At 32.0% G+C, this 25,579-nt stretch overlaps 3 protein-coding genes across 4 annotated transcripts; 1 reads left to right on the top strand and 2 right to left on the bottom strand.

The window, feature by feature from the left end:
• Nucleotides 1-2,026: 2,026 nt before the first annotated feature.
• LOC111383713 lies at nt 2,027-2,428 on the bottom strand. The gene has a single exon (XM_023007852.1). The coding sequence runs from the start codon at nt 2,426-2,428 to the stop codon at nt 2,027-2,029; it is 402 nt and encodes a 133-aa protein (XP_022863620.1).
• Nucleotides 2,429-8,490: 6,062 nt separating this feature from the next.
• On the top strand, nt 8,491-9,493 carry LOC111383704 (non-specific lipid-transfer protein 8-like). The gene is made up of 2 exons (XM_023007837.1): nt 8,491-8,925; nt 9,312-9,493. Exons 1-2 carry the CDS (start codon nt 8,501-8,503, stop codon nt 9,319-9,321), a joined length of 435 nt encoding a protein of 144 aa, XP_022863605.1. The 5' UTR covers nt 8,491-8,500; the 3' UTR covers nt 9,322-9,493.
• Nucleotides 9,494-11,333: 1,840 nt separating this feature from the next.
• On the bottom strand, nt 11,334-15,524 carry LOC111383703 (chromo domain protein LHP1-like). Of its 2 annotated transcripts, none has more exons than XM_023007836.1 (6): nt 15,036-15,524; nt 14,832-14,857; nt 14,615-14,701; nt 13,878-14,479; nt 11,754-11,814; nt 11,334-11,635 (listed from the first exon to the last, which is right to left on the bottom strand). In XM_023007836.1, exons 1-5 carry the CDS (start codon nt 15,342-15,344, stop codon nt 11,795-11,797), a joined length of 1,044 nt encoding a protein of 347 aa, XP_022863604.1. In that variant the 5' UTR covers nt 15,345-15,524; the 3' UTR covers nt 11,334-11,635; nt 11,754-11,794. The 2 variants fall into 2 exon arrangements, with proteins under 2 accessions (XP_022863604.1, XP_022863603.1); XM_023007835.1 differs by having other exon boundaries at nt 13,784-14,479; nt 15,036-15,522.
• Nucleotides 15,525-25,579: the final 10,055 nt, after the last annotated feature.

Here is a 25,579-nt window from a genome sequence, read left to right as displayed (position 1 = left end):
GAGTCTCTCATACATATCTCTTATACATAATATACTCCAATAATCGTCACTTATCATCATCAAATGAAGAGAATACATTGTTTTTGTGAGAGAATTAAAGGGGACTTGCAAGAATTCAATCAAGTGAAGATTCAAACTTAATATTGGACAAAGAAGAGAGAGCAAAAGTGGAGATTCATTAAGAAACCATTGAAGAGATTCAAGATTTCAAGATTTATCTTCATCTTCTCAATTTATCAAAAATTCGGGATATGTCTTTACACTTATATATGATTTCGTGTAATTTCAATATGTTAGGCTAGTTTTATACATTGTTAGAATGAGATGAACCCTTATTATGATATTTTTAGCTTTTAATTAATTATTTTGACTTTAGTTTGATTTTATTTGTGAATGTTTATTATCATTTTTATTGTTCCTTTTAATTGTTTGATCACCAATTGAATTGTTAGTGGATTTTATTGTTATTGAGAGAGACAATGAAATTTTAGTACAACATAATAAACATTATGAGGTTCGATAGAGGATAGAAATATACCTCTATGCTTTATATTGTTTTAGTATATGTTCTAGCACTTATCATGTTTGCATATTTTATCGGGAGATATGAGGATCACACGAGGGGAATAAATTTGATCGTTGTCGAGAGAGGCTTTCAATTAAATTAGGAACATTGACTAACATGAATGATTTCAAATTGTTAATTTAATTGTTACACTAAAAATGAAATAATAAGGGGGATTCTACATCTTAGCAATATCTCTTGCAAATTTGATTAATTTTCTTACATTGCTTTTAGGTTAGTTGATAGATTTTATATTGTTTAGTCACAACTCGATTTTGCTATTCGATTAAGGGTGGTGTTAGCTTTAACTTGATCAAACACATAGTTCTCGTGGGTTCGACAGTCTACACATCACTGTATTACTTGTTCACGATCCCGTCCACTTGTGGGTAACCAAATGACCAAAAGTTAAGGGTCAAGGGTGGCGATTACTCTTATAGCAGTTTTATTTTTTTAATATATATATAGTAGATGTATATTTTCAACTCCCAATGTGAAAATCCTGACTCTACCATTGATCTTGATCTTATGCACTGACATTTTCGTGAAATAAAAGAAAACAATTAATTATGTACATATATATGATAGGCTAATATTATTGGATCGTTCAATCCCTCATAAACTCTAACTAAATTGAGGAGTATAGCCTGTTAGTGTGCCTTGGAGCCATCCATGTCATTATTCATATAGCTATTAATAGGGGCGCAGGGAGGGGGAAGGAAGGGCTGGGTCCCTGCCCCGAAGACCATTTAATTAATCTTTAGTGTAAAACAAATTTATTATTATTATTATTATTATTATTATTATTATTTTTGTGTGTGTGTGTGTGTGGGTGTCAGACTAGAAGATTTTATTTTTTATTTTATTTATTTATTTATTATTTTTTCGGGTGCTCCTTGCTTCGCCCCTGAGAGCTATTCTGAGTAATTTTTATGATCTAAACTAATTGCATTATATACCAATGGATGAAATTCAAGTAATTTTAAAAACATTCTTCATAAGTTTGTAACATCATCATACACGGGATTTTCGAAGGTATATATTTCAAATTTTTATAAGTAATTCGAATTCAGATATTATTATTAGTATTATTATTACATATTCTGATACAGTGTTAAATTATCTTATTTAATACTCAAAACAATCGTGGAAGAGCCATAAGCAATGATGTTCATAATCACAAGAGCACAATGTCATGTTACCAAAGGACTGTTGGACATTTGTGACACGCACAAGCGTTGACCACGCTCCATCTAATACTCGAAGAATTTTACTTGTAGTTTTTGAGATGGCTATAAGTTACATAAATATACATACGAATACACACTCATATGCAGTACCCTTTTTTAACACTAGAAACCACTCCCTAACTTACATTGTGTAACAATTCATAGTACTCTTCATAATTCGAGATCAATGCACTCCTTCACTTGAAGTTTGACAGACTGTTCGAGCAAATATTCATTTCTGCTTGACAAATGTTAATGACCCTATAGGTTTTTTCCGGGACTCTACAGGAGGGTCTTGTTTTACCTTGATCAAATTGCTCATAACATCGACACAATGTTTCACAATTTTCTTGAACTTGACTCCATTTTCATTTCGACTAATCACCGGATCTTGTTGCTTCTCTTCTTCCTTGACCTCGAAGTGTTGGGCTAATGGACATCTGCCTTGAATCAGCTCCTTCAAGCTTTTCTGCTGCTGATGATCTTCATGCTTTTGTCTTCTATGTGCATTTTCTTCTTTCCCTAAACATGTACTCTCACATGCCTCTATTTTGAGATTGTTAGGCCTTCTAGTTCTTCTTGACATGGATATATTGTAGTGGGGTTTACATGGATTATCGGTTTGCTCTGCCATTTTTATGATATACGAAAATCAACAGAAGATCAAGAAAATTTGGATGATTTTTGGGTTATTAAGCATTGGTTAATGATCAATATAAGGGTCTAAAAGAGGTGAAATGTCAATTCTCTTGGTTGGTATATTCCAATGTCTAACACATTCAAGTAATGTGAATTTATGGGCTAGTGATTTCCTTCATCAACCATTGAATACCATAGGCGAATTTATAGATACCTGAGGCCATTTTTGATAGAGTCTCCTACTTAAGATAGATATCTTTTTGTAACTACCCAAGTGATTTACCAATTCATCTATTTATCCCATATTTGAAGTGTCATGTCATGTCAAATGACTTGTGCCGTGTATGCACAAGGATATTAAACATTTTAAAAAGCAATACAATAATAAAACTGTGTAAGTTATATTGGTGTCTTGAATAAACATTGTAAATAGTTACTGTCGACATCATCGATAATAGTCGTTGAACGAGTTGTCGCTATTGGTAGTCTCATTTGAGTTACCGATATACATTAATTTTTATCGGAATCATCGAAAGATAGTGTTCCATTTAGACGATCGTTCCATTTTTATTTTATTTTATTTAATTAATTATTAAGAAAATGTCCTGCGAAAGCGAAAGAAGTATACTTACAAAGCATATGGTAGACACTAAATCAACAAATAAGCCAATCCATCTTTTCCAATGAAGTGTGCTTATGTTGCATGCATATTATAAAAACAATTTCCATATAAACTGATCAATTTTATAGGCTGTAGCCATATATGTATTGATTCATTATTGCAATATTCGATACTTAACCCTCGCAACATATGTAATACCTTAGTCTTGAAATTAAAATTTTTTAATCATCATGTCATGTCTAATGTACCAAACGTACTATCAATTATTTCATTTTGCATTCATTACTAAATTTACTTCCACAAAAATGAAAAATAAAAAACCTGAGTCAAGTGTCTCAATCTAGTTGACAGATTAATGCTCCAAACAATTGCCCCAACTTTTTTCGTTTCTTCACAAAATTTAACAAAGTGCTATTGGTATTAGTTTATCAACTCAAAGAAAAGGATTTATTCTAGGATATAGTATGTGAACCGAATGTTAGATATATATCAAATATATTATTTGAGAGAAATAATTAAATTAGATAAAATATTTAAGTGGTAAAAAGTGTGAAATTTATGTGGGAGGTTGACAGTTCAAATGATGTTTGTTTTTAGGGTTTCTTTCATTAAAATAAATTTATTTTAATCTTTTTCAAATTTATTTTTCTTGGTCAAACTAGCCAGTAAATTAAATGCTAGTTAAGACAGTTAATAGATTATATGTATATCATAACAACCTCGTAAAACCACAAATTTTTTTTTCTTTTAATTCTAACTTATTATGAAGGAAATTATAACTTTTTTTATGGCTATATAAACACACTTATGTTCTTTGGAAAACACAATAAAAAAATTCATTTACATATTTTACAATTTTGATATACATAATTTTAGTATTATTTTGATTTTGAGAAATTGTTTTGGAGTACTATTGAGGATTCCGAAGCACTCAAGTATTCGATCGTAATATCCCGAAAGTGATTGTCCAAAAATGTCGCAGCAGTTCAAGGCTGTCAATTTCACTTTAGGACATCGTGTTATCACTAGCCTCCATCGATCAAATAAGTTTTCTTACTTTTTGAATTTTAATTGTTGTTTTTAAATGACATCTGCAACTAATTTTCTCTGAGACCATTAATACTCTTTCTTCTGCAAATGGAACCCTATTGCTTATTTTCTATCTAAAAACTGCCCTTGTTGAAAAATACAATTGGCACAAACTCATTACAAGATTCTAATTTTCTTAAGTGAAATGTCATTGTAAATCATAAGTGTATTTTCTACACTTTTTTGAACCTTTAAATTAGAGTACTTATAGATTGTTTTGGTGAACTAATTCGATGTGTGTTGGATTTGTTAGGTCAAATCGACATAAATGGCGGAATTGGAGACATGGTGAAAAGTGGCTAAATTGTAAATGATCCAAAGTTTGGGACTGAAGTGCAAATATTCAGAAGTTGCGTCGGACATTAGATTAAGATTCGAGATGTGCTAGAGGTAAATTGGATGAGAAAAGAACTAAAAGGAAAGGAATATAGTCAAAGTTTTATCATACATCAAATTTCAATCGAAAAATTATACTTAAGGTTTCAGCCTCATATTAAGACCCATTTCTGACATAAAAAATGTTCGAATTAGAAAAAATATATTCGTTTGAGTTATCTTTTCAGTGCACTTTAAATCATCTCAATAAGATATTGGGATGGAAAGCTATGCTAAAATATTGAAGGCTGCTCAGGAAAAGTTTAGGCTTGCGCCTAGGCCTACAGAGGAGGCACGCACCTCCTTCTCTTCTGGGACAACTTGAGCCTTGTAAACCACTTGATGCATGCACCTCAAGTATGCCCTAGGCACACGCCTTAGAATAAAAATGAGAAAATTTTGATTTTCCTTATTTTTGTTTTGATAACAATTTAATGTAATCTTTTTGACATTCTTTAAATATCAAAACTCGACCAGAACGTGGGGAGGCTCCATTCAACCTAAATTTCATCATATTTTACATATATTAATGGCGAAGAATAAGTTTATACATCAATTCAAGGTGAATCATACAAGAATTTTGAAAATTCATAGCCCGATTTCTGGATTTGAGCTAAGAACATGAATATTTCCTATTTCTTATTTTTGAGTGATGTTTTTTCAATTATTCTTATGTAATTTAATTATAAAGAATGTTAGGATAAGTTTTCCATTGTATTGGATGGATAATGTATTATTAGTTGTTGCTTTTAATTGAAGACTCCTTAATTTAGTAATTTCTTGAGTTTCTTGAAAATTTATGGGTTTGCATTGTGTTATTTGAATGCATGATCACCATTTAGATAACTTGTTGTCTGTTCGTAGTGCTAAGAGACTCATAATAGGTAGAAAAATACATTCAACTCATAGGCAATAGATATTAAAAATGACATGTATGGCGTGTGCAATTGCGTGAAATAATCCTCATATTAAATGCATATTTTTTCATATAAATTTGGATTAAGAATAGGATCGGGTCATGTTAAGCATAGGTTTGACATTTCTTGAAAAATGATATTAAATAAAACTGAATTATTGATTGTTATTAATATTAGGAAAATAATACTACTTTTTATGGGTGGAGATTTGGAAATAACAGTAATAAAGGGATTCAGAAATTCAATACATTCACAACATATTTGCTAAAAGCTACTCTTAATTGCTTTATTAGTTCAAATTGGATTAGAAAATCACAATATATCTCTTTTGATTTTACTCTTCATCGAACTTGATAATATATAATTAGTATACCAAAATTAAACATTATTCCTCATTGGACAACAAACTCAATTTATCTATTACTTGTCAATAATCTTGTAAGCTTGCAAGATTTTATTGAACAATAAACAACTCAAAGAAATCAATATTCTTTAGTACATGGACATAATGAGGCAGAATCTATGCTGGTTTTAGGAGGGAAGCTCTCAATGTGGCCCCAGAAAGCAGATTCGAGCGTTATGGATCAAGGAATCTGGCCAAGAGCTTCGGCAATGGCTGAAGCATTATGGTCAGGGAACGGAGATGAAACGGGAAAGAAAAGGTATACACAGGTTACAGATAGATTGAATGAGTGGAGATATAGAATGGTAACATGAGGATTATATGCTGAACCAATTCAGCCAATTTGGTGTGTCAAGAATCCTGGAATGTGTAACACAGCTCATTAATTTTGTTTAGCTTATTGCTCTTTTTACTTGTCAATTTGTTTTTCTTAAGAGCAATTTGTTTTTCTTGAGGAATTGAATTAAGAATGTGAAATATGAAGTGTAGAAATATTTGTTTGACATTTCCTTGGTAAATAATTAAACATCTTGCGAGGAGCAGAATATTTACCAAGGAAATATGTTATGAAATAAACCAGTACATTCGGATCAGTCACCTTCACACATTTCATATCAAGAAAAAAAATAGTCAATGTTCCAAATATTTAATACATTGACCAAAGGGCAAGAAATCATCTTTTTAATCAATTTCAAGTTGACAATCCAACGAACAAAAACTCTTAAATTTTTCTGGACGATTTGTATGTGATCAGAGCGCAAAAATTGTCAATGTTCCAAATATTTAATACATTGATAAAAACCCCTTTAATGCAGATAGGTATGATGTTATATCCAAGATATGTATGGCAAGATATGTATGGCCCTTTTGGGATGGCTTTTGAAAAATTATAGGAGCTTTTGGGATTCAAAAATCACTTTTCGATCCATTTGACAAATTTTATAAAGTACTTGTTCTATTAGAAAGCTTTTAGTGGAAGCTCGTCCAATATAGGTTCCTCTAAAAACATTTTCGAAATAAGGAGCTTTTTTAGAAATTCAAACAAAAATTAAGATATCATCCTTGTAAAACTCTTCTACATGAAGTAAAAGTTGGGCTGTACTACATTAGTTACTTGATTCACAAAATTTACGAGGTACACTTAATTGTTTGATACATTGAAAGACAATCATCAACAAGTTTGCTACATATTTTATTCTAGTCACATTCATTGTACTAAACATTTCATCAAGGTTCAAAGCATTTTTGTCTAAAGGTAAATACTTAATAGTGCTCTTTCATGATCTCTCATGCCATAAAAAATTTTACAAACAATTTGAAGATGGTCAGTTATATGTATTGAATATTTAAATAACACATTAATATTTTAAAATTAAAAGTTTTATATCAAATAGTTCAATAAAGCACAGGAGCGGAGGCAATTGTGTTATGCTGGGTTCAAGTCTTGTCGCTACTTATTTAAATAAAAATTTCACACGTTATGCTTTGTTGGAGAAATATAAACCTCACCTACATGTGAAGAGCTTATTGAAAATAATATTTAAATATTATTTATGTGACTTCGTTTAATAATAACTTTTAAATCAAATGGTTCAACAATATGAAAAGTAAAAGAAAATAAATTTTAAAAACTGTAAACTGTCTCCCTTAATTATATATGTTTGCTCAACCATTTAACTTATATTTTTAGGGCCTGTTTGATACAACACATTTATCGTGGAAAATGGACATCCAAATGTGTTGTTTGATTGCTAAAAAAATTTCCATGGAATTTGTTTTTCAACTACCCATCACGTAATGCCATTTTCCATGTTTTCAAGGAATTCAATCTCTTTGGGTTTTGGTGGGAATTGGGTTTTCCAACTTTTTTATTTTTATTTTTATCTTTATTTTGGCAATAGCAACAAATTCTATCAACAATTATAACAAATTATATCCCTTTCATTGATAATTTTTATGAAAAACAAAGTCAAACGAATATCGAAAGATCCAAAATTTTAATATTTTTCAGATGAAAAATTATATCAATCAAACACATTTAATTGACAATTCCCTATAAAACAATTTCTAAACAATTCAATTTACTGGAATTCGTTTTCTTTTCACCCAAATTCCATTTTTGCAATCAAATGGACCCTTATTTGAATGAAGAAGTATATATATAAAACGATTCAAGGTTGCCCAACATAGACGAAAGTTTTATTTTAGTCACTCAACTTCAATTTGTTCCAATAGTCGAATGAGTAAAATGAAACTTCGCCGAAAGTTGGGTCACCAACAGTATCTTCTACTTTGTGAATGAAAACAACTAATCAACAAACAACAATGGATTAAGGATTAGGTTTAGGTTTAGGTTTAGGTCTGCAAGTTATGTAGCAAAAGCTTCATTTACTTGTGCAGATGATTATAATTGCACCGAACTTCGACTTTCTTACGAAGTACAGCTTCTTTAAATATAAGACAACCGACAATTTTTAGAACGTCCCTCATTTTTAATCTTGTCGGGGTGGAAATGGAAGATCTATTATCCTAGCAACTGCACTAGAATTGCTCTAAACTATGAATTTTTCATCATTCAATTCTTTCTTGCACTCAATATGTGAATTAAACATTTTAAAATTCTCATAATTTTTCTTCTAACATTGATCTTAACAAAATGAAATGCCATATAAATCCAGTACTCAACTGATAGTACATTTCAAGATCTTTCCAATTTCCTTAACTAACTTAAACATGGCATTTTCGACCCCGGTTGCAGTTCTTTTTATCGCCATTTTTACGACCCATCTCTTGCTCGCACCATCTACTTCAGATGCTGCGATTACGTGCAGCGATGTGATCAAAGATCTGAAGCCATGTATTAACTACCTAAAAAGTGGCAGCGGATCGCCCCCGGCCGACTGCTGTGCCGGAGCATCAAATCTTGCATCAAGTACCACATCCACAGCTGACAAGCAGGCTGCATGTACCTGCCTTAAGAATGCTTCCAAGAGCATAAATGTTAAGCCAGAGCTTGCAAAATCTCTTCCAGGGAATTGTGGCATCAGCTTTCCTTATCCTCTCTCTCCAACTGTTGATTGTTCCAAGTAATAATTTACATCTATAGAATTGGTCTCCCACCGCCGTCAGTGAACAGGATAAAAACTTCTCACTACTGATATGGCAGAGAGAACAATAAGTAATAGTTCTTTGAAAGTATGACAACTGCAGAGAATCACGTCAATAACCTGAAGTTTTTATCCTGTCCACTATAAGTAGAAATCAAATTTGTTTTCATCTATACACTTTATTTGATACACAGACCGTTGATTTACTTCTTATATATCTTGCTTGTCCACTCACGTGCAAACTTATTTTTGTCAAAAATATGACACGTGCATAAATTCATTAACGAACTTAAATAGTAAAATTTATCGATATCGTATTGAATTCACGGCATTGACTTCTTTATTTTTATTTTTTTGCTTGGCAGGATCAATTAAAATGGCGTAGTCCAAAGGCTATTCAGTGCATTTTCCATCAATAGCCTATCTATTCTTGAGTTTCACTATCTGTGCTATTTTCTGTAGAATAAAATGTATTTTCATTGTTGTGAAAATGCAGTGCGATTATTATGTTCTTATATAATATTTTGAATGATTTATATTATTTTTATTTCGAGTTTTCTAATTTGTATCAGGATAAATGATTGACATCGGCCACTATTTAGATAATTGTTGTACAAAGAATGCAACACAAAATAACACATCAATTGGAAACTCTATTTTGAAACCAAATATAAGAAAATTATAATTTATTCATATAAATTCAATCTTTTTTTAAAAAAATAAAAAAAATTGTTAATCTACATTTTTAATATTAGGCTTAATGCTTTTGTGAAGTTCTAAACACACAAATATGACTTCCTCTGGAATGGTCAAATAACCTTCATAGATAGATCTGGTAAATCAGTTAATTATTATTAATAATTTTTTCGTGATCTATCATTTGAGACTCAAGAAAGCTTATAACCCACCATAGATTTACCTTCCCTTCTTACTTAGCTAAACGAAACCAATACCCAAATAACCAATTATCATTGATATAACTTCCATTGATATTTGATTTGACTATAAAATTGACTTCTTACATAGAAGAAATTGTGATTTCAAACATTTCGATCTAGTTCAGGCTTGAAATAACAAAGAACACCCAAAGTCGAAAAACTATCGAATATTTAAAGCTAAGTAATAAATACTAATGAATTTAATTTTAAACATGTGGACAGAATTATCTTACTTCCTACAACATTTCTGTTGCATGTACAAAAAATGGCTACCAGAATTCCTTCAGAAGACAGTTGACAGCAATTTATCGAATAATGACAAAAAAAAAAAAAAGAAAAAAGAAAAAACAGACAGACAGACAGACGCACCAAATGCTGCATCTGATGGATTTCTGGCAGCAATTCTGTACAAGAGGAGGAATTGCTGTCCACCAAGGACGTAGATTGGAAATTACAAAAGGATTAATCTTGTTGTACATTACATTGTACATATGGACACCCCGCACCTCGACATTGGTTGAGCGCCTGTAGGCCCGTGCGTGGCAGGCCGAGGTGCCATGGACACCCTTATGTACAATGTGATGTACATGTAGTATCTTCCATTACAAAAAAAGGTTCATTCTAATTAAAGTAATAAATAAAATAAATTGTGTAAATTGCACAGATGATCCCAATAATTTTCGACTTTTGCACTATTAGTTCCATCTTTTCCATTGATGTTATCTTACTTTGCTCTCTGAATTCCTATATTACCACAGAAGTGACATCCCTTGAAATATCATTTCCTCATTCTAAATTTAATCAAACCCAAAGATTCAAAAACAATATCTGAGGCTTATGAAATAAAGTTTCAAGAGTTTATATAAGTATGTTTCAGGGTATATATATCTTGTGCCGATGCACCTCCATTGTACAAGTACAAATTCAAATAAGAGTTAAAGTTGAGAATCTCGATCTGAAAGAAAATAAAAATTATTTTACAATTCAATTGGAGAATTATAATCAGTATTGAATCACAAAGAGAGTCAAGAAATTAAAATACGAAAAGCAGGTACATTCAAAAACTCGACACGTGCTCCTGATCGACTCCATTCTATAAAAACTAATTTTATTTCCAAATTTATTTTCAACCACACATTCTTCAAATAAAATAATTTTATACGTAAATTCAAAACATTTTCCTACTTTTCAAATATACATTCTCCAAGAAATCACTATTACAAAACCAGATCTTTCAATAAATGGAGCTCAAAAACACCCAAATTAGCCTCCGTTTGGTAGAAATTTTTCAATTCAAAAAATAAATTTTTTAACCGTTATTTCATTATTCCAACTGTCATTTTTTGACTTCTTCACTTGCAGATAGACCCACTTTTTTCTAACGGTAAAAAAATCAATTCTCATAATCACCACTGAACATGTCCTTAGATTTAAAAGCAACACAGATAATGAAGCAGAGCGAAAAAAGGACTTGCAATGAAAGCCAGTAATAGGTTTAGTAGTCATGTCATTAAACAAAAGCAATGTTCCTAATAAGTTTGTGAACAGGTAAATAAGCCATTCTCCCTGTGAAACACCTGACTACATCGCCACTAATTTAGCCTTCGACTACAAGAAACAACTGTGTTTAAGATGCTATTTAAATGAATACATGTCCTTCAACTACAAGGCTTCCTTCTCCTGTCCACCATTCATTAGCATGCTCAACACGAGGAACAGTAACGAAGATTTTTCTCATAAAAGTCTATCAGCTGCATTTTAAAAGGAAGCAACACTATAAGATTGATATTTTAATCCCAGGCACGTTAACTATTATCACATCGAAGAAATATTCATGGCAAATGAACCATATAAGGTTGAAATATGTACCAGAAGTGGATTGTTGGCTCTCAAAAATTTGTTATCCACCGTCACTTTAGTACCATCAAGCCTGCAGGCAGCCACGAAAATTACAGAACTTAACCAAAAGAAAGATTCATGAATGTGGACACTTCACAATAATGTTGGCTAATGAAACAAGCAAGACAGCAACCTATAAAGAAAAAGGAACTAAAACGATACAAATCCAAAATGATCATTCAGCTTACAAAAGAACATTTCAATTCTTCATGGAAACACAAGACATCTTATTCATCCTCTGGGCTTAAGATTTAATACATCGTAAGACATTCACATCATTGTATGCCAATAATCAACAATAGGGCTTCAAATAATTTTCAGGAGTCAAGAAAGCACAAACTGGCAAATATGAATGGCCAATTGGCCATGAAGTGAAAACTTTCAAAACTGAACCTGAACCGTGAATCTTATTCTGTCAGTCCCAACCTAAGTAAATATAATAATTCTCATTTCAGCAAATCACAATGTCAGGAGCCTATTGCATGTAATGATTCAGGTCCCATACAAATGCCAAAAGGACAACAGAATATACATCACTCTACCAAAGTTCATCAAAGTAGTTACTAGTATCTGTTATAACTCAAAATTTTCAACAGAGTTGTCAGGGTATTTTTTATAATAAAAATAAATAAATAAATAAATAAAAACTGAAATGAAACAAATACCAAAAAGTTGTAAGCTAAAGAAAATCAGGCCACGCTTCTGATAGATCTCCTTTTTCAAGAAATAATATTCTAACTAGTAGGCAGTTACTTACAGTCAAATTCAATGTCTTCCTCCAGTTAAGATTAGAAATATGTAGATAATGCATCTCCATTTTTTTTTTCCCATGCATCATTACACACCGTATTATGGCGACTATTATGTAGTTCTGCAATTTAGAATTGAATTAAATTATCCTACAAATATCCACTTCTACCTTATTTACCCAAAAGGCACCAAGTGATGGTACAACCCCCTTTCACCATTTTGTTTCTTTTTCCCCCTTCAAATTCTGGTATAAAAGAAAATACCAGAAAATAGATCAAAAACCTTTAATATGCAATAAAACAGAAATGTCATCAATGTAATCTGAAAGGCAATCTCAACCTAGCCAGAAGATCATTTATAGATATATCCTTGTTGACTTTTGAAGTGTATCCATTAAATATGCACATATTATGTTCAATTTCATAATTCTCTGTGCCATATGCCAAGATCTTTCACTAAGGAAATTCCCCCCCCCCCCCCCCCCCCCAAAAAAAGTATCACACTGACAAGTTAAGGACCTGTTTGTGCCCCTTTAATTTCAAAAAGTGTATTATAGAATAGTAATTGATGTTGAAATATGTGATTAAAAAAGAAAGAATTTTTTTTGATTTATATTTAATATTATTTTAATGAAGAATGTGTGGTTGAAATTAAGTACTGTAGAAAAAATAATGTGGTTGAATGGTTGACAAACAAAGGCTAAGTTCCATTAGTGAGCAATATATACAAATTATTGTAGCTTCTACAACAAATCGAGATTGATGAGAAATGGTCTTTCACAAATCAAAAATTTCATGAACCATGATGGTTTCAAACGCTAGATAATCACAAAAATGTCTATGCCAATTAACCTCAAGAAAAGACATATAGTATATATTGATTTAATTTGTAACAAGAGTTAATGCAAATGATATCACTGCCATGCAAAGTTGGAAAAGTTAGCCTAAAAGATAGCGCTACAGGCTCCTATTGTTTGACCCAATATTGACGAAGCTTATTACCCAGAAATGGAGATGGTGTGCTTGAACACGCTTGCAACATAGCATCTACTCTTTCTTAATCTCAGCTTGATAAAGTACAATTTACAAGATTCATTATTTTATAGATTTATTTTAAGGAACAATTTAAATTATTATATAGCGTTCCTGAAGAGAAGGTCATGCTAGTTTAGTGCATGGGATTCACATTAAATTATGAATATAATTCACCAGTTAAACATGAACTAAGAAAGTTGGAGCAAGATCTCAAACCTCACAGCATCAAAGGCTACTAAAACCTCTTCAACATTGTTTGAAATAGAAATTTGATAGCTTATAGGCTTTATGATCTGAGCAATAGTAGTACCCAGCTTTCCGGAATCCTGAAGCTGACTCTTGCCACTCATATTGTTCCCCAGAAAATCAGGACTTTGAACACCACTTGGTTCAGCCAGAGTACACGTTGTATTTGCATTTTGTGATACTGGACCTTTCTTGAACCTCTTGACAGAACCAGATTTCCTCTTTTTAGCTCCAATGCATTGACTGGACAGAGCTGGTTCTTCAACATCAGCTGTCTGCAATCCATTTGCAAAGGCATCTCCTGTTGTCACTTGCCCTTCTTGGGAAGCCACAGCAAGCCTGTCCACATTATCCTCACTGATTACCATTGCTCCCTGTTCACAAAGCTTCAAACCCAACTCACTTTTTTTATTTCTTCCTTTCCAAACCATCTTACGACCATTTTTATTTACTTTCTTGGATGTTTCAACATTGTTCACAACACTAACATGAGTCTTCCCATTGTCATTAGCATTAAGGCCTTCTTTAATCCTAACCCTTTGTGAGGGTACATTGTAAGTGGCAGCTACAGGAGATCTCTGTCGATGTTTTTTCTTGGTTCGGGTGAAACTTAGACTGCTCTTGCGCTTTCTCTTACGCGGTGACTGACCTTTCTCTGCTTTCAAACTTGAAATCCAATAAAACAAGCCAAGCCAAGCCAAATATCATCAAACTAAAGTTACATTCTAATTATTCCATTCAAAAAGATAATATAACACTAGTAACATTGATTAAAGAAAGTCAAATTAGAAACAATAAAACCTTTCTTCAAATGCATCAATAATATCTGAACATTGCAGTAGATTATCAAGAGGCTCCCATGTGTTTTCTGCCTCTGACCAGCCTCGCCTTTCCAAAAACAACCATTACATTAATCAACACAAAACACATTTTCAGGCCGTTTAAACACTAATATGCTGTTATTTTCTCTCCGAATTTCACATAATACAGAGTATGCATAGTGATCTGGATTACGTACCATTTAACCAGATAGTGCACTTTGCCCTGCATTTCAGCCGTATTTCACAAAGCCCACAAAAATAAGAGAAGGCCACAAATCAGTAAATCATCATAAATAAAAGTACATTTCAAATAATCCCATCCAATAGTCCTTCATTTTCTTTCTCCAAGCAGACAAACAGAACTAACAATACCAAGAGGCCACAGAAGGATGATTATATACCTTCCGAATGCGTTTACTGCGCACAGCTTCAATCAAATAGTACCCATCTGCTAGCTTCAGCCTCTCTGCCTCCATTTCGAGTTCTTCGATCTTCGAGTTCTCCAACTGCTCGGAGTCTTCCTTTTTCCCTTCTTCTTCAAAAGCAGCTTCAGTAGCTTCAAATCTTTCACTTTCCTCTGGATTTTTCACCACCCCGACCATATCGCCGCCACCAGTGACGGTCCTTGCGGCTGCAGATGGCTGATGTAGCAGAGGGAAATGTCGGTTTTCTATGGACTTGCTGGTTTTTCTCCTTTTCCCTCCCTTCATCCTCTCTCTCTCTGTCTTTCTCTCTCTAACTTTTTGATGATCGGTCTTTAGTACAAATCTGCAGTCCTTGGAGTAAGGGGTTTTAGTGTTGGGAATGTAATAGCATTTAACGTCTTCACTTGTTCACGAAACTTCAAAATAATTTTCTCATTCAACTTTGAATAATTCCCTGTGTACAGGGAATGATGAATGATTTCATAGGGTCTGTAAAGCCCTTCACATGGGGCCAATATTTAAATTTTTTATCATTATTTTACTATTTTAACCGTTATATTTGACTTCTTCTCTCACGGGTAGATATTACTTTTTTCCTAACGATCAAAAAATCAATTCTCAAAAATACTCCCAAACAGGTTCTTGTCTCTTACATCCCATCACTCACAAAACAGATTTTATTTCTTTTTCAAGATGAGATGGCAACGTCAATTTGTGCAACACCCAAACATTCCTTTTGTCACAACCCATAACCAAAACACTAATTCCTTAAGCAAAACCTCAAATTTCACCGAAGTGATGAAATTGAAAACAAGATTCATCTCTCACTCCCCAAATTCTTCTAAACCCTAACCCCACAAACAAATTCGACCAATTGAGGACCACAGACCTTGGAATATTGAAGATGTTGCACATGGGGGGACCACATGAAGGTAATTCCCAAACAAAGTTTTGATATTCATCGATTTTCTTTTATTGCTTCCTTGTACGTGGGATGTCGAAAAAATTACATGAGTGTAAATCCAATATGGATGTTACCTAAAATAATAGCTTTTGTACGTAATGGCTAGCATCTCAACTAGTTTAATAGATACCAAATTCAATGAACTACTAATTAAGTCCCTATTTGATCCTCATTTTTGGAGTAAATATATTGTTGAATATTAATTTTTGAGAAAATATGCGGTTAAAAAGTAAAAAAAAATTTTGAAATAAGTGAATAATTATTTCATGGAAAATGTGTAGTTGAAAATGACATTTGAAAAAAATGCATTCCTGAAAAAATGGGACTCAAACATGGGCTAAATATCATGGAAAAAGCTACGAAATTTGTTTGGGATGTTCCATTGCTGTGTGACTTTCTAAATGTTGATTTTGTTGGGAATTTACTTAATCATGTAAAGCTAAAGGGAAAATAATTAGAATTCCCACAATGATCTACCTTGTGTTTAGGTAAAAACAGTGATAGGAATTATATCTTTTGTAGATTTTGAAAACTCTTTTGCAGATCTTGGAATACGAACAATCAAAATCTGCAATCCACAGCTATCCAGCTTCCAATGGAAATCCGTACAGGTAACAAGAATGAGGGAATTAGGGTTTCTCTTTTCTTGTACCAGCAAAACAATGAATGTTGTTCTATTATTTCTGAAACCCTAATAGATTATTAATATAAGTTCAAGTGGGCTTGACCTGTCTTTTAAACTTTAATCATGTCCAATATTTAATTAATTTAATTAAATAAATTTGGTCTGGGAATTAATTAATTCAGTCAATTAATTCGGGCTTTTTAACAAGTAACCTAATTAATTAATAAATCTCATTCTCTTGGTTCTCCTTTTGTTTGTGATCCACTAAGTTTTTGATCACGATACCTAATGATGTGAGTTATTTTTTTGATTTAATCAAGATCGATAAAATAAATATATGTCGTCCCACATTAACATCTAACAATGTGTTGGAATAATACATGTGATGAGAAATGTCACGTACTATGATAAAACATTTACTGTGAGCTTACAATCATTTTATCAATATAATCTGATCAATTACGAGATATAGATGTATCAATCTCAATAATCGATCATATCTTTCATTTCACTATTAAGTCAATGTAAGTCAAAAACTTTTTTACGACTTATGAGTACACAATGACTAAGGATTTTGTTATCAATTTAACTGAATGAAATGTAGATCATAATATCTTATTATCTAAGAGTGACGAATCATTTATTGATCATTCACAATTTCATATAATTCTTAAAATACCTGAATGAAGTTTTATTAGCTACCATTGGCAACACAACATCTAACATCACCAAAGTATGAGTGTCCTCATATAATGTACTATGATAACCTTAAGTCAAATAATCAATTTCATTATCGAACGTTAGAGATAACCACTGATGCTCAGATAGCTATCCATATAGAATCTCCCCATTGGGTTGCCAATGTTTTATTCCATAGCGTTATCCACCTTTAAGTGTTATCACACTTTAACTTATGAGATAAGTTACTTTCTTCATAAGATATGTCATATTTAATGGTCTATCCTTAATAACGATATTCGTATATCGTTATTACTTATGATTATGGATAATTTAAAATTCAGTCATATATAATTTATATATCTCACAATCACAACTCTTTATGATTAACAAATTACGAAAACTTGAATCTATGAATTCTATTACTTAATTTGTTAGAATATTAATTAAATTAAGTAATAGATATGCCTTAAATGAAATGCAGCAATAATATATTAAAAGTTTTTGTCCAAAATTAATTGAATTTAAGACATAACACTTACATATTGTAAATAATATAATGCAAATTCCTACATAGATCTCTAAAGAAAAACAATAGATTCGTGTTATGTAATGTATATATTCTCTTTAAAGTTAGAGTCTATAATTAATTATGTATTCTAAGTTCAATGAATCCGGGTATTTCATGTGGAATTTATTTTATTTTATTATTTTTTTTTGTTTTGGATAAATTAATATGCTAAAGAAATTAAAAATCGAAATCCACCTCTTATGCCCCCATTTCTCCCCTCTTCTAGATTTTAAAATCCAGATCTCAAAGTTTATAAGTGTAACACCCTGAATTTTCTTACTATTTTTTATTTGAGGCCTAAACTTAATATTGTTCATTAGCAAATGAATGGTCTATGTCTAATCTTGTCATCACATTAAGTTCAAACGTTAAAAAATAAGCTCAACCTACTTATTCGCACAAAAAATTTATCTTGCTTACGAGTACTTTTAGAATTTATCGTAAACTATTTGAATCGAATATTTAAGTACTTTTTGAAGTTGATGAAATATACCAAATATTATACTCGTTTTGTAGATCATGTTAAATAAAATAAATTGGGCTTATGAAAAAATGATTTTGAACTATTTCCGAGTTATATTGATAGAAAAAAAACGTAATCTAAATTATATATTTTATTAATATAAAAACAATAAAATAATAAAAAGGAAAACTTTCATTTCAGTTCAGGTACAGTTACTTGGAAATATGAACGGATATCATAATTTAATAAATTAAACATGATTAATTCATTTTGAAAATAATTAATCCCATAAAACTCCTAATTTATGAAATAAATGACTTAAACCAAAAAGTCATTTGTTTTACTTGGAGTTACGGGTATGTGTTAGAATTTTACATATATTAGAGTTTTCTTTTAAAACACAAAAAACTTCATTTCTTATAGTTTGATGCAGGCATACTTTGTTAGAAATAATTTCTTTTACTATAAGTCTACAATCATATTTTCAAATAAATTCTTGAATATCAATTGAGGTAAGAATATATCGTGCAAAGTAGTAAATTTTTATCTCTTGATATTTATATAAATTTTGGCATGAAATACTATAAAGCCTTCGGATCGAATTCTATGTTAAATTCTTCGGGATAAACCATTAGGTCAAGTATGTTATAATCTTAAGGATTTGACCTTTGGGTCAGTTATGTTAAATCCTGTCGGATATGAAAATTTTTAAGAAATTCCTTTAGCTCTAAATCTAAGAAATGTCAGTATGTTATTTCAGTTTTATATTTATACCATGTTAATAAGAATGTGTACGTATTCTTACTGATTATTTTTCAAAATACTCACTCTTATAATTACTTTTGAGATGAAAACGGGCCATGTAGACGTGTGGAAGATTGACCGAGTGATACTTATGGGGTCGCCAAGTAAAGTTTCCAGAAAAATATAATTATCAACTTTTATTTGAATAATATCTTTAAGTTAATACATGTTATTTAATATTATTAGAGATCCAGTATCCGACATTTTATGTTAAATCTTAAACTAATAGTTTGACATGGAGTATTTCAAGAATTATATTTGATCTGAAAATTTTATTTAAGTTGTTATTTTATCGTTATCAAATTGTCAATCACATTTTCAAATTTCAACACTTAATAAAAGTGATATTTTCGCTTAAATTAGATGAAGAAGATTTTGATAACACCTTAGGCTTTTTAATTTTTTTTATAAAAGAATAAAATAATGAAAATGAAAAAGATTTCGGGGCATTACAATGAGAGAGAGAGAGAGAGTGTGTGTAACTCACATGCTGTTCACCTACTGGTTAAATTCTGTTGTACCTTAATTTTATGATAGTTTATGAGGATGATCTAGATATCGTAGATTCTAAAAACAACTTGGAGTCTGAAGAAGACATCTTGTATGACGGATATGTGATTGACGGGATTGAAATGGGTTTGGATGGCCACGAAGGTAAAGTTGAGGATGAATGCGAAGACGACAAGGATATCGAAGTGGATGAATTGAAATATTCATTCGAGGAGGAGCTATTTCTGTAGCGTTCATCACATGAGGTGGATGGGTATCAATTTCTAGAATTTTATATCGAGATAGACATGAAGAACCTACAGTTTGAGGAAGTGATATTTTTATTCTGTAGTAGAGTTTTGAGAGGCGTTTAGAAATTATGATGCTAATGTAATGTTTAAGGCGAATGACGAGAGAATAGTACAAGAAGTTTGCAAACTAAGGTGTAAATGGAGAATCTGGGCCTCCAAAGTGAATGACACTGAGACATTGCAGGAGAAATCGTCCACATCGGAACATCCATGCAGTCGAAACTTATATAACAGATAATGCAATTTCATTTTTTAACACATCGTTATATTGATCAGTTCAAGACAGACCGTGACTCAAAGATCAGGCTTATTATTACAATAGTAAAGAAGGATCTATGTAAAAAACATTAGCAAAAATATTGCTTGAAAGATGAGAAGAGACGCCAAGAAGTATTGGTAGGAAATATGCAATATCAAATTAGGCTGTTGAGGTCTTGTGCAGTCGAGGTACTACGGACTAATCTTGACTTCGCTATCATTATAGCCCAAGTGCAATTAGCATAAAGCCCGACAGAAGCAGATGCTTTAGGCGTTTAGGAGGAATATTATAAACTGAAATTGGACTTGATGCTAATGGCAATATCTATCATATTGCTTATGTGGTTCTCCATAAAAGAAAACACACCAATTTGGCGATGGTTTTTGAACTATCTTGCAGAAAATAATGAGATTACAAATGGGAGAGGTTAGACCATGATGATGGATAGGCAAAAAGGTTTACAAAAATGTGATAGATGAGATGTTACCTAAGGCCGAGCATAGATTCTGTGTATGACACATATTGGGGAGTTCAAGGCATATGCTTTGGACCCAATTTTATTAGGATATGTGAAGGGGAGAAAAATGATGGATCGAAGTGATAAAAGTGAAAAATACAAGTGATGGAGTCCTTTTAATTTGATCAATTATTGATAAACGATAGTGAAGTATGACAATTAGCTCAAGGTTACAATACCTCACACAACGAAAATTATGTTTTCAGTGAATTTGATACATAATTAATAGAAATTTAGTCAATAGTAATTAGGTTGTGAGTATTAACAAAACTATATTGGAGGAAGAGTTATTTATGGGCCCTCTTTGTTCTTGACCAAGGTAATTGTCATTTAAATAATGACATGGAAGATTTTAAATGGTTTGTCATCTTCACTGTCGTCTAAAATGTAGGATTTTTAAGATGACAAATCAATTTATAACATGAGTGACGATCAATTAGTACCACTGATGCAATACTCTTGTAAATATTACTTGTAATCGCTACGTGGTGATCTTTTTATGTTGATAGGACTCTCAAGAAAATTAAGATTTTGCCAAACCATTTGATAATAACTAGATTCTTTTGGTAAAATAACTGCAAATTATGCATAATGGTAATGGTTATAATCCTCTTCAAAATTTATTTCAATACTCGTCCGGACTGTAATAAAAAATTAGTTTTTAATGATTATTATATAACATCTTGCACATATTAAGATAATATTAATTATTCAAAGATCAAGAGTATATTGGTAAATAAGTTATCAAAAGATAATGATAAGTTAAATGAATTAACAATTGATACATAGGTTACCTAAATACAGAATGGTAAAAGAAATGATTATAGCCAAAGGCAGAGTCAGCACCCGGTGAGTCGGCGCGGCTGCTCTTGCTGGCTCTACCGAAAAAAAAAAATCAAAGATTTGAAATTAAATAAGTTAAATGCAAACTCTTTAACGGTAGTGCATGTGCTAGCGAGTTCATTTTCATGTGAGGGGATCTGGTTCGATTCCCTCACCTACACTTTCTCTTTTAATTTTATTAATACAATAAAGAATAATTAAATAATTCTATATTTTTTAATTTTTAAATAATAACTAAACAATTTTATATATATTTTTTTGTTTCTAAAATTATTTCTTTAATAAATTCATTGACTCATAATATTATTTCATAACATAGACTTTTATTGTTAGATTTTATCTATTTATTTTGTAATATTCAAATTTAGATAATATTTATTTTGTAATATTCAAATTTAGATAATCTAAGTACCGATTCTTTTAAGAATTCAAAAAATACTTTTCTTTTTCAGGGTAAAAAATAGCTCTAAGATTAAATGTTTTAAAAATTTTGTCTTTATCATTTAATCAACACTTTACGTATAAACTTCATCTTGTCTCCAAATTCATAAAAATTTAAAACTTGATCATACGTATATGATTCAAAAAATATATTTTTATTCCTTATTATTTTAAACTGCATTGAATTATATTTTCATATGTATATGCTTGTTACATTTTAGTGCATTTATATATTGATGGGAGATTTTTTTAATATAAATTAATTAAATATTAGTAAACAATCTCGCTATATTGGGTGGCTGTTTGACGACTACTCGATACTCTGCCCTAGCTCACTCGAACAGTTAATTCCGTGGGTGGCCGTTTGACTACTACTCGATACTCTGCCCTAGCTCACTCCAACAGTTGAATCCGTCCCTGATTATAGCATATATGTTTGAGGTATACTTAACACAAAATTTCTAGATAAGGGTGACCCAATTTGATTCCTTACGGGTGGTTAAGTTTGATTATTGTTGTCAAACATTAGATGCCTCTCAGTGTGGACCTCAATTTGTCAATAAGTTCTAACGACATCTATACAAACTTAGAGTTTGGACTGCCTTATGAGATCGCGAGAATACCTCAGAAGCCAACTCTTGCTTGAGTAATAATATGCCGTCCTATGATATTCACACAGATAACATGTTAAGTACTATGTATTCGTGCACCAAAATTGTTTGCCTTGATTTGAAACTTTTTTAGAGTGGAAAATTGATCCCCGTTTGGCCTCCATTCTCTCCAAATTTTAATATTTTGAATATTATTTTTTGAAAAATGTGTAATTGAAAAAAATGAAAAGTTTTCGATTTACATGTAATATTATTTTATGGAAGATTGTGTGGTTAAAAATAAGAGAGAAAAAATGAAAAAGAATAGGGACCAAACGGGGGCTGAATCTCTAACATTTTACTTCTTATTAATAGTCCTTTTCGATAATTTTTATGAGTTTGAAACTCTCATTATTATGTTGAAAGTTATGATTCATCTCAAGTCCCAATATTTTGGTTGAGCTTTTTGCTATTCATGACACTTGTTCTGCAATTTGTGAAGTACACGCGAGTTTGAATAGTACATGGGTCACATTGATTTGATTTAGTTAAAATGCACACTTAAGAAATGTATATTTAAATTGAGTCGAAGTACTTACCTCCGCTGTTTGGATGAGGCTTCCTAATTCAAGTTTTAGGGTCAAGCACGTCTTGCTGGAAGATAGTGCTTCGGCGGCTGGGGATTTTATGCTTTGGTTGGGCCTCATCGGCTTTGATGGAAGTGCTTATGGAGTCGTGGAGCCTTTGTGGACAAGATCATAGTCCTCCAAGCTTGAGTTTCTGAAGTCCAAGAGTTTGATGCTTCTTTGGTATTCCTAGTGCTGAACTTTTAGATTGCCATTTACATCTATGCATGACTTCACTCCGCATTGTAATTTATGGATAAAAAAAACCAAATGAATAAAAAAATTTATTTATCCAGATACCTAGGCATTTGAGTCAGAAAAACCAAAGCAGATAACTGGTATTCTAGTTTCATAGAAATTCTAAGCCGTCATACATAAAAGACATCTAATAGAAATGTTGTACATGCATAACGGTGGCCCTTTTGGTTAGAGATATTTCTTCATCCCCCGAAATTTTTGCAAGAAATCTGATCTTAGATATCTTTTAATCTAAGGCCATATGTTGGGGATTTTTAGTCCCAAGAAAACTGATCCTAAATACTCTTTCAACCCCTTGCTTCTTTTTAAGAGGGTGCTCTTTTAATCCCAAGATATTTTTTCCATACTAGTTAAATGAGCAAGTCCATGATATGTTCTTAGCTTATCTCCCCCATTGGGACTCTTTCAATCCCCTACGTTGACCTCAGTAGGAAATGCTTTCAATTCGCAAGAGAGTGGCAACTGTAGGTTTAGCTAGCGCATGGGGCACAAGATAAAGTCTACTTCGAATTCTTAGTTTATCTTCTTTATTGAGGCTTTATAAAATATCATCTTGTTGGTTAACGGTTAGAGGCCAAAATAGGAGCTCATATCCTGTATAGAAATATTAAAATATAATAGAATACCAATAATTCTTAATGAATTAACAGAGAGAGACCTATATATGACCTCAACTCGCTCATTAGGTCTTTAGTTATAACAAAATACCAATAATGCTCAATAATTAATGGTGAGAGACCTAGATGGGACCTCAACTCCCTAATTTGATCTTGAGAGAACATCTCCTTAGGGCAGAAATCTTTTTGAATCGTGCGGCAACTCCATGGCATGCCTTCGAATTTTACCTTGATGGTCATGAACTCATGCCAAGGTTTAGGGATTAGGCGGTTTTAGAGAATCACCATGTACCTACGTCTGCCATTTTCCTTTTTATTGCATCTACGATCTTGGTTCTTCATTACAAATCTATTTATAAAAAGATAGCTACCATCTTTTGTTGGCCCTCATGAGCTTAGCAAATGATGACCTACTGCCAACCAAGACCTCCATGATCAGATAATCATCGGCTAAGACCTTGAAAAACGAGGGATTGTCCTGCCTTCATCAGGTCTTAGCGCAATGAATAAGCATGATGCAAGTTCCATAAAGTTTTATAGCTTCAATGTCTGCTAACTAACTTATTCCACAAGCTAGTATCGGGTGAAAGGAAACCAACGACCAAGCAAGACCTCCAGTATTTAGATTGTAAGGTGGATCACATCCTATTATTGGTGCAAGTTGATTGGTCTAGAGAATGTGAAGTGGATTGTGCTAGTTATAGAGTAATATGGACCATAGATTAAATCCAATGTTTAGATTTAATCTTGTGGTCAATTATCTATACTAGTGTTGTCACTTTCTACTTGATCATAGTACGATATTTGAATTTTGAATTCAAATGGATTGGCCCTATAGTTACAAGACCTCTTCATTTCTCTCAATTTTGGAGTTGGCGTAACAAATAGAGAGAAAGCTTTGAGAGGTAACCAAGTAGGAGCACTTCAAATCTTTGGCGAAATTCTTGTTGGCTTCCGACGAATCTTTTCTCGTTATATCCATTGATATTCCCGTGGACGACGCTGTATGATTTGGTGTGGCACAAATTTGAGCTCAACATAATAGAAGACTCTATTGGTGGTGTTGAAAAAGCTTTGAGTTGGTTGGTTCGGTTTTACACTTAGAGAGTTTACATTTTCCGCATTGTAGTTGTAATAATTTATTGTATACTACACTTTAAACTCTAGTGGTAAAAAGTGTTAAAACAACTTGAAAATCGGATTGGAAGTCGAAGGGGTTTGATTTTGTTCAAAAACAAGTTCAATAGAAATTTTAAACCCATTTTCTGGAAAAATGAGGTGGTGTTGGATTTCAGTTTGGTACATTGGAAGCAGATACAGTCTCGAGCAGAAAAGTGGAAGTGGAGAAACTTTTCCATTGACGGATCGGTGGTGTTTCTTGGTGTTGCAGCAACTGTTGGATGACTTAGGGGCAGTTAGTGGAGGCCCTAAATCGACAAAGACTCGTATCTCTCCTTATACGAA

The sequence above is a fragment of the Olea europaea genome, unplaced genomic scaffold, assembly GCF_002742605.1.
Source record: "Olea europaea var. sylvestris unplaced genomic scaffold, O_europaea_v1 scaffold274, whole genome shotgun sequence".
NCBI classification, from domain to species: Eukaryota; Viridiplantae; Streptophyta; class Magnoliopsida; order Lamiales; family Oleaceae; genus Olea; species Olea europaea.
The sequence above is the reverse complement of the archived record's forward strand: the minus strand, read 5'-3'. Positions and strand labels throughout refer to the sequence as shown.

Coding starts and splice junctions, on each gene's coding strand:
- LOC111383704 (XM_023007837.1), top strand. CDS start 8,501: ATGCCATATAAATCCAGTACTCAACTGATAGTACATTTCAAGATCTTT.
- LOC111383703 (XM_023007835.1), bottom strand. CDS start 15,344: ATGAAGGGAGGGAAAAGGAGAAAAACCAGCAAGTCCATAGAAAACCGA. Junction 14,858..15,035: donor GCAGTAAACGCATTCGGAAG/GTATATAATCAT, acceptor GCTGAAATGCAG/GGCAAAGTGCACTATCTGGT. Junction 11,636..11,753: donor GAGCCAACAATCCACTTCTG/GTACATATTTCA, acceptor TTTAAAATGCAG/CTGATAGACTTTTATGAGAA.
- LOC111383713 (XM_023007852.1), bottom strand. CDS start 2,428: ATGGCAGAGCAAACCGATAATCCATGTAAACCCCACTACAATATATCC.